Below are 10,257 nucleotides of genomic sequence, written 5' to 3'. Positions count from 1 at the left end.
GACGTTTCCATGAGTTTTGAAGGTATGGATAAGTTCTAAAAATCCGGTTCTCCTTATCTGGGCCATTAACTCCATACGGTCCAAGAAAGCTGGCACACTACCTTTAAAGGGACCCTCCCACCTTCAAAAAAGTTAATGAATTGGCATGAAAGTGATGTCGCTCGGTTCAGAAAGAGTGAAAACGAGTATCTACCAAATTTCATCGAAAATATCCACCGGTTTTCAAGATATTAGACTATTAGTTTTGTTTACTTTTTGGAATCTCCGCTGTTGCTAGCGAATTTATTTGAAAGTGCGGCACTTGTTGCGCGCAAAGCAGCATATACCACCGCGTGCTACAAAACGTTTTAGTCAAACATTTAAAAATCGTTAGATATCTGCGCTGACGTCACACATTCAGAGGGGTATTCCCATGCATTAGCCCCTCTGAATCAAAATGCTGCAATTTTGAAATTCAATATTTCCGATTTAAGGCATTTCTCGATGTTGTGAGTGCCGAAACCGGTAATTGTGAGCCAGGGACCCCATTTTGGCTATCTCAACTCAAATCTAATGTTAAGGTGGGAGGGTCCCTTTAAGTGTTATTTCCGGGAGAAGACAAGAAGAGGTCCGAGGAGTTTAAATTTGCGGTGTCTGGAGAAAAGAAAACGAGACCCCAATTTCATTGGTTCGCGCAGCTTTCATAATGATGAGAGCAGCAGTATGCCGCCTCGATCAGTGTCGAGCTGTCGGCCGGAGAGGGAGGGGACGGGTGCGGACGAGTCGTCTGAGACGGCCAGTTTCTCCAGGCACCCGCCAGGTGGCTGACTGGACTCCCAGTCCTGCGCCCGCGCCGGGGAGCGCGCCGGCGGAGCTCCTCAGTCATGAAGCTCGCTACGGTGACGGCGGTGCTGGTGGCGGCACTGGCGGTGGCCGCCGGCCCCTCGGATGCCGTCAGGGCCCGCCGGCGTCATCGGCACGGACTCACGCGCCATCGCCGCTATGGGTAAGATCTTGTGGCCGCATTGAGTTACCGCAGTTGTTAGCAAGCAAGTCGTCGCGTCGTGGCTATCAGCTCCCTGACGAATCTCTCATTTTGTTGTGACATTTCGATGAGGCATGAGAAGTGAAGAATTGTGGGTGGGTGTGATTTATGCCCGTGCACCAGGGACAATAAGATTGTGACCGTCCGAGCCAGAAGTGGCGGAACACCTTCAATTAAGGGGGGGGGGGGGGGGGCACTCCCGACTTTTGGTCCCATTCTTTCCATGCAACGCCCATAGGGCTAATGTTAAAATGCCAAAATCAAAGGGGGGCACGGTGCCCCGGTGCCCTCCCCGTTCCGCCGCCTATGGTCCGAGCCCGTGCCCCTACCCTGTCTCTGAAAAAGTTGGCCAATGACCGTTCTCCCACTCAAACTGTTGAGTAGGATTGCCTAAACATAAGGCTGAAATATTTATGAACCCTGATACTAGGTACTCTCAAAAGTCTTCAAGCTTGCCCATTGCCCAATTCCGAAGCCTAACATACTCGATCAAGTCACCAATCATTATCTTGTATAATTCACGCACAAGATATTCACGTACGTGAGAACTGAGAGGGCACAGTCTTTCTATTTTTGCGTCTATTGTCGACTGCTCTGCTCTGCTCTGAATGTTTGCGTCTGACAATACGCAACTATCGAGCGAGCTGCAAGCTGTTAGATTGTGTAGTGACATGTGACAGGCGGCAACAGTTGCATGACGACGCTCATCCAGCCAAAGTCGAACGGAAAACTTAACCATTTATCTCTGTGTTCTGATGGATACGTCAAGGCGATCTTGGACGCATGCGGAGGCCGGAGGCCAATGCCCTATAGCTAAAAACGAGCTTTTTCAAATAAAAAATCACTTCTATATGCATTTCTGTGCTTTTAAAATACCTAAACCTTTCCTAAAAGGTAATAGTTTCAATGTCAAGTTTAATTTTTGTTCGAGAAATGTAATTTATATCGATACCGGACGATCCAGCCTTCGGGGGAGATGTGGATGATCAAGAGCCCAAAATCCCACCCGGATCAGGTATGGATCCGCCAGTGCCGGAGTGACGCTTGTAAGTTGTATTGCAATTGTTGGTGTTAACTTAGCTGCTTACAATCAGTGGGATACGCCTATGGACGATGCATGGAAAGAATCGATAAATTTTTATGGTTTGCCCCCCCAAACCTCTGAGCTGGATCCGCCTCTGCTTACAATTCCGCCTTGTAAGTTCTAGAAGTCAAAACTTTTAACAAAAGTGCCCACAACAAGGGGAAAGTAATTTATTTTCGGCAGATTTATTTCTGTTTCTATGACAGCTTTGTGTGGCATTAATAAAAAAAAAAAACGGATGCTTTGCCTTCGCACATAAAATATAAGACGCAGAAGTGCAGTATGCGTCTTATATAAGGTATGCCTACCAAAGCTCGACTATAGTGATAGTCGCTCAATTTGTTATCACTGAATAAAAATTGTATTTATTTTCAAGTTTTTTGTTCGTTCATCATTCTGTCGTGCGGTCGTGAACAGTGTGTTACGTCTAATTACCTACTTCAAAACAGCTCAATGCACTGTACTCGTCAACTCCCTCCCCCGCCCCGGCCCTCGTCACTTCCACCTCGGCTCCGGGGCCACGAACACTGGCGGGAATGTTTCGAAGTGCCCTAGAATCAATCGCTGGGGGGGGGGGGCTGCATCGACGTCCCCTGGCAGACGACGTCTTCAAAAATGTCTGGCCTGGCGCTCCTTCGCTTATGGGTCATTGCATTTGACCTAAGCCCAACGGTTTGACATTCGGACGACGGTCAAAATTGGCGTTTATTGGTAAAAAAGTTTAAGTTTTATGAAGTAATATCAACAATACAAAGCTTCCAAACTTTGTAAAGCTTTCTGAATGCATGAAGCGATCGTAAAATGATCGTCTTTTCTGTACGAGACTTGTCAAATGCTTTGTCAGGAAGTGACCGTGATTGATCAACTGACAGTTCAAGTCAAGGAACTAAAAGACTTAGACATTATTCTACATGATACGGTTGCCGAGGGCAACTGCGCTTGCTGTGGGCCGTTGTTTTGAACTTCGGTCAAACGTCAATTCGGAGCCCAGCCCATCGCTCGGCTGTATACTGGCTCGAGACAGGTCGGGTACTCAACTACACGTGTGCACATCAATTGTTCGCATGCAAATCTCAGGAGCAGTTTGAAAAATCGCGCTGAATTAGTTTCGCCCTTGATCATGACCATTTAGATAAATTCCAAGCACCGCTTTGTATGTCACTTTGCATGTCGCTCGCGCACCGACCACTTCATTGCCTCAGAAATGAGTTCACCCATCGCGACCAAAAATGGTTCGGTACACTGATACCACCCCGTTATAGTCAGTTGACATTAACAAGTCAATAAGGGCTGACTCAGCTCGTGCGCACGTGCTCATCCGGGATCTATCCCGAGAGCGTTGGACCATTGTGTTCAAATGTGATGTGCCGGTATTGGTCGATATCGGTGGTTGATGTATAATTCTTCACTCTGTTTGTTATAGGTACGTCTGCAGATATACGGTTAGGTAAAAGGGACATGCTCATTGGTCACCTTTTGATGGAAAATGAAGTTGATGAAGTAATGTTTTGTCAATGAACTGAACTCTATCACTGGAACATCCAATAACAGTGTATAGATGAGAAACACAATTAGCTGTCCTCTGGATATATTTCACCATGAGGTACGTGAAGTTATGGACACCAGATGGGGACTGGGTCACATTTTCGGATTTTTTCGTTTTTTACTAACTAACGGCAGACTTTTTAGGGGACACTTAGAGACCGTTGCTGCACGCCATGCCAAGAATTGACAGTGTCCCTCCTTACAATCGGGATAATTGCACATGCTAAAGGAATCACAACTATGCAGAATGGCGCCATGAGGTTGAATCGAGTAGCCCATGCTCTGGTAGCCATCTGAGTGGCCAGGAGGCTGGTCGGTGACGGTGCCGCCGGCCGCGGCGGGCGACCCTGCAGCCGGCGACCACCGCCCGTCGCTGCCGCTTCGATAAACATGGCCTCCAGGCCTGGCCAATATCGGAAACGTCAGCCGACTCTGACCGAACTGGGCCAGCGGCCGGCACGCGGCCGTCTCGTCGCGCCGCTCCACGCGCCGCCGTGCGCCCTGTGTTTATACGCTGCCGGCGCCGCCGCTCCCTACCGCCGCCGGATCGTCACCGGGAGGCAGACGTACCGCGCAGGGCCCGCCGTGTGACGCCGTACCAGGACACAGACGGCAGGAGCCGACCGGCGCGGAGTAGCGCATACCGTGAAATTAATTTAAGTTAGGATGTCTAGGTCGTTCTGCGTGATCAAAAAGTCCATGGTGCGTAGTTCGATAAGATCAGGCATAGACCTCTGTAGTCTGTGTACAGAGGTCTATGGATCAGGTCATTCATAGACCTTTTTCATTCATTCGTAGACCATTCATAGACCTCATAGAGGTCTATGGGTCATTCGATTTTTAGCTTAATTGATTACATGTTGATAACCTAAGTCGGATTGACAGGGGGAGAAGGGGGAGAGGACAACACCAGCCAAATGTGGCCAAAACAACTAATGGCAGGTTGTCGATTTCCGTCTGTCCACTGCAATATACGCCGTGTCAAAACTCGGGCTTTCCGGATGGTTATCAGGTAACTATGTAGGTATGACTGCAGGTCCTAAACGGGACCATGGACCCCATGGGCTTGTTGCGGACGACTGTAATTAATTTCAGCATCGCTGGAAGAATTCCTTATGAAAATTGAAATGTTCTTCGGCATGATCGATTTTACAACCACTCAATCTTTGAGTTGTGCAGTCACGAAATTATCCCAGAAGCACCCACTCTGAATTCTGGCTATACGTCATCGAGAGAAGATCCACAACTCTCACTTGAGTGTCTCGTTATACGACGCTACCATCAACGGATCGCTATTCGCTTTGGCCTTCGACTGTCTCATTTGGCCTGAGGCGCTATCTTTCCGTAAAGCATGCGCGTCCCTTGCAGACGCACGATGTTTATGAAACTGCGTCCTTGATGGCTGATCGATTCATCGAAAAAATAGTTTATGAATGATTCGTCACTTGATGACCTCAGATCTTTCCTCATCTAAGGCATGCCGAGCATGATGATTGATGAGTGATGACGATAATTCTAATTACAGTGATCATTAGGGACACTTCCATGACACAGGCTTGGACCGAGCCATTTGATCCATTCAAAACATTCAGACTGAATTTATAAACAAAGAGCCGAGTGGCGGTGACGGCGTAGCGAGGTCGACTACGGCTAAGGGGGGGGGGGGAGGGGTGAAGGGAGGACACCATAGAGAGAATTCGGTCGATCTGCGATCGTCAGCAGATCTATATCAAATAGGTATTATGTATGTTTTCTCAAGTAGGCACACCTACAATACAGATCACTGACCACTAACCTCCCTTTTCGCAGACCAAACGTGTGTGGAGGATCTCGGCAAGAGCCACAATGCTGCCCGGGCTGGACCGAAAAGCCGGGCACCGGCATGTGCCTACAGCGTGAGTACCTACATCCCCGTCCCGTCTACGCGCGCACGACGTTTTTTCAACGAGAGTATGACTGCTTGACAGGGGTAAATTGGAAAGTAAAATATCTAGGAATGCCAGAAACATCTGTTGAGCTTAATTCAATTCCCTGGCGTTCACAATGTTGTGCTAGGCATAGATATCTTATATGTATTATATCTCTATGGTGCTAAGTGCTGATAAAAACTGAAGCATACCTGTCTTTTGCAAAGTACCGATTTAAGCCCAGTGTCTTATCGATTAAAACTGTTGTAGCCATCTATGTATGTATTTAGTTACACTGATAGGACAAAGGTGACAGCGATATACTAAAAAACATCAATGCAATTTTAACCCGGCGGCCGCTGGGCCTCCGCGCCACCCGCCGGCCGCTGGGGGGCATATAGTTGCCCCCCCCCCTTTACTTCTGCGACGATATCGTCGCAACGCGAAGAGATAGAGGAGCGAAACTTTGCACACATCTTCCTGAATACCTAGCCGAGATTGTGTCCAAATTTGGTGTCGATCCCATTTGAAATGACGTCACAGTGACGTCATAAGTGAAATTATACATTTGCGACTCTCATATTCCTCACGATACATCAGATATAGGTATGGGACCGAATATAAAGGGTCGGTTATTGGTCAGAAACTAGATTGAAGTGTAGTTAGATGTTTTAGGATGACAGCAAGTGCTGTCTAGTTCATTTACAGTTGAGTTTCATGCTCAGCGTCATCAGAAACGGTCCATATCGGAAAACGACAAAACTTTATGACGTCACTGTGACGTCATCTTAGGTGCTACAACCACCAAACTTTCCTCAAACATTGCCTAGGTATTCATTTGAAGCTATGCCAAGTTTCACGTTCGTAGCTCATCAGGTTTCGGAGATATTTCACAAAAAGTAAAGGGGGGCAACTTTATGCCCCCCAGCGGCTCGTGGGTTAACGTATAACGCCTTTTGGGGCGACTAACGGAGCGAGCGAGAGGGTGGGCCTTGCACGTGCGAAATTGCGAAGGGGTACCTCCAACTGACTTGTGCACGGCACCCTTCTAACCGGTCTCTAGCGATGTGCCAAATTTGAGCACAATCGGCCCAGCCGTTATCGAGATCTGGAAGCGGCACCCTGCACCTGCGCACGTGCAAAATGGGTCCCAACTGACTTGTGCACGGCACCCTACTAACCGGTCCCTAACTGTGTACCAAATTTGAGCGCAATCGGTCGAGCCGTTCTCGAGATCTGGAAACGACCCCTGCACGTGCGCACGTGCAGCAGCACCCCAACTCTGGCACATGGATATGCATTGCCTAGTGGGTGCCTACCTACATGCCAACTTTCAGCGCAATCGGCCAAGTAGTTACCGAGATATTGCAACAATTACAAAACTGACACCTCTTCGTTTTGCACGTGGCACGTGCATAAGGGTTCACCCAAATGCATCGGGAATAGTCTAATGCTTGGTAGAAGGAATGGAGCTACCCTACAAAAATTACCGCATGTAAATCGGTCAAGTGGTTGCTGAGATATAAGCCTTGCAAAAGCGTCCGCACGGCCGGCCGGCCGGCCGCTCATACTCAGAAATTTCCGTCAATCTAAGGAAAGACTACGCTCGCTTCGCTCGCTCCGTAACCACTTATTTTTATTCAGTCGGGGAAGGTCATGAAATGTTATACCCTATACACATTTGTTACTTTCTCAGTTTCAAAAATTAAGTGATTAAAAATTAATAATGGTGTTGTCAATTTTAAATTGGAAATTGTTGGCACGGTCATTCGCAACCATTACCGTTGCGGACTTTCCTTTGGAATTTTTCGCTAGCTAAGCTACCAAACTGGCCCAAACTTCGAGGTGAATCGAGCCAGTTGCCCGTCTAAGCGAACGGCAGATCCGGTAAAATAAACAAGACATATGCTCATGGCCATTGCTACGTCTGTGGCGGGTGGGGCGTGCCCATCATTAATCGCGAGAGTGGTATTTGTCGGTAGAAGGGGAATGATATGTATACTTCAAGAAATAAGTGACCTCTCTATAAATTTTATACTTGTTTTCAAAACCTCGCCGATAGACTTTGAAGTTTGAACAACCGTTTTCCCATAATCCTGGGTCCGAGGGAGGTTTAACTTCAGTTAGGATAACAGTGTCACGAGAAGAACTGCATACCACCAGCTGCCACAACCTCCGCATGAAATGAAACTGGCCTAGCCCAAATAGTGAAAATCATAATGCACGCCTCCCACGTAAATTCCTTTGTTCACAAAAGTAAGATATTAGGTATATTCAACCATCAGAAGCTGCCATATCAACCCCCAATGCGGAAATATTATTATATTAAGTTCTAACGGTCCATTTGCCTATAGTCATTCGTGCGTGCGTGTGCGACTCTGTGCGCGCCTCCCTAGGTCCGTGCACCTGTACAAAGCACCTGTCTCCGCTGATGAATGCGAGGGATAAGGTTCGGCCACCGCCGCTGCGCGCGCGCTGCATATTCATTTGGCCGGCATCCGAGCCGATCTTCGTTCATATGCAAACTAAGAGGTGTCCGGGCGGCGCTACCGAGCGACTCTGGCACTATGCTGGTGGTGCTGGTGCAGCACCACGCGGCTACTGCGGCTCGTGCGTCTCGGTTATAGTGGGTCGCATGTGCGCGCCTGCAATGCTATGAGTTGAAATCAGAAACGAACCGAAACTTACTGAAGCCTGAACTTGTCTGATTTCATAAGGTCTTTTGTTCGTGAAGGTTTTGAATGGACGAATTTACAAAGTCATAGTTTTTCCCAACTAGTGCTAAATATTTCCTGAAAGAACCACACAAGACAGTTTTAAACGTCATCGTTATTAGGTATTTATTCATGTAAATAGAGTGAATAACCTTATGCTCATGTTATATGTTGCAAATTGATATAATTAAAATTAAAATGGAGGACATATCTGACATTATCTGTGAATAACCGAGACGATTGCTTTTAATTATATCAATTTGCAACATATAACATGAGCATAAGGTTATTCACTCTATTTACATTATTAATCATGCTCAGAAATACCATAGCTTACCTCCAAGAGGTATTTATTCATTTTGTCCTCCTTTTTGTCGCACTTGGCGTTTCGCTGGTTAGCCGTTGTGGACGGTTATGTCCTGTGAAACATCTGTCGTACGATTGCTCCTCAAATGGGGGCGTCTGCTGACTCCCGGCAGACCGTGTGTTGGTTCCTGGCAGTCGGCAGACCGTCTATTGGTCCCTGGCAGACCGTCTGGTGTCTACCGGCAGACCGTCTGTTGGCTCCTGGCAGACCTGTTAGCTCCCGGCAGATCTTCCGTTGGTTCCTGGCTGGCAGAAGTTGCTGGCTGACCGTCTGTTGATTCCTGAGGTTCCGTCTGCATTGTCTGCCAGCAAACAGTTTGTTGGTTCCTCGTGGACCCGTCTGTTCGCCCGCTGGTCCATCCTTTGTAGTTAGCTGCACGCCGGTCCGTCCTTTGGTTTTGCGCTATTTTATCGAAATTGTCCCGCAGTTTCAGTAATCAACATGCTTTTTACGGAACATTTTTTCATTCACGAATGTAAGTAAAAAGAAGTCCGTTCTTTGGTTCTCTACGTTATACTTAAATTCTGTCAATTATTGCCAGTCCGCCCGTTGGCTCCTGTCCCGTCGTTACGTTGGCCGGTTCTTGTCGTCTTGTCCGTCCGACCGGCAGCATGCCCGTTGGTTTCTGTCATCTCCTCCGTCGATTCCTGTCGTCACGTCTCTAGCTTCTTGTCGTCACGTCTCTAGCTTCCTGTCGTCACGTCTCTGGCTTCCTGTCGTCTCGCTCGTCGGTCCCGCCGATCCGTCCGTCGGTCCCGCCGATCCGTCCGTCCGTTCGCTCCTCGTCGTCGGCTGTCCGTTGGTTCCGCGCCACGTGCACGGCGCGGGGCGGATCTGCAGCGGGAGGCCACCAGCCAGCGACAGTGAGCAATGACTGGGCGGGGGAGGGTGCCGCGCGCCTCCTCCTCGGCTGTAACCGAGACGGCCCGCTCCGCCACCGCACGCCGCTGCCCGCTCGTTTGTCTTCCCTGGCCGCGCCCGCGCGTGAAGCGGGGGAGCGCTCTGGTGCAGTCGTCACTGCGGCTCGTCTCCAGCCGAGGGGCTATATTTGGGCCGGTTCGGACCAGGTAAACAAGCGAGCCGCACTACAGGTTACCACCGCTGATACCTTGCCGACCAAACATTCGTCCGACTCGGGCTTAGTATTTTTAGGGATAAGTATTTAGTTCGATCTTAATAACCCAATGATCGACAACGGGCAAGCGGATGTTAATTGTCTCCCCGTCTGGATTCACTGACGCGATGTCATGATAGTCTTGGTTTCGTTATTTCCCTGTCCATTTCAGCTGGCTCAAAAACTGCCGCACATTTGATAATGTGCTAGGCATGGTGTACATATGGTAAGGGATCAGGTCGAATCCGAGCAAAAGTGAATCGGCAATCGGCATCGCCTTTAAATTATTTCTACCGATTCACGAGGCCGGTAAATTAATGACGCTTTCATGTGTGCAACTATCTATTGCAACGAGTTGTGGCAAATCCCTACATGTTTTTAGAGTTAATGAAAGGAGCGGAAAGCTTTGAATTTTGTGGTTCGGCACCACGAAAAGGTACAATTATACAATCATTACGTAATATAATAATTGCACCCAGTTACATAAAACTAGCGACACAGG

General features: G+C 48.3%; 1 protein-coding gene across 1 annotated transcript in view; it reads left to right on the top strand.

Moving 5' to 3' along the window:
* The first annotated feature begins 863 nt into the window (after positions 1-863).
* LOC122365938 (fibrillin-2-like) overlaps positions 864-10,257 on the top strand; it is a 34,699-nt gene continuing 25,305 nt past the window's right edge. The window contains exons 1-2 of the mRNA XM_043337594.1: positions 864-985; positions 5,463-5,548. Of these exons, the coding sequence (XP_043193529.1) occupies positions 864-985; positions 5,463-5,548 (208 nt within the window). The remainder of the gene's footprint in view (positions 986-5,462; positions 5,549-10,257) is intronic.

The sequence above is a fragment of the Amphibalanus amphitrite genome, unplaced genomic scaffold (genome assembly GCF_019059575.1).
Source record: "Amphibalanus amphitrite isolate SeventyFive unplaced genomic scaffold, NRLGWU_Aamphi_draft 000774F_arrow, whole genome shotgun sequence".
NCBI classification, from domain to species: Eukaryota; Metazoa; Arthropoda; class Thecostraca; order Balanomorpha; family Balanidae; genus Amphibalanus; species Amphibalanus amphitrite.
This window is presented reverse-complemented; position numbering and strand designations above follow the sequence as displayed.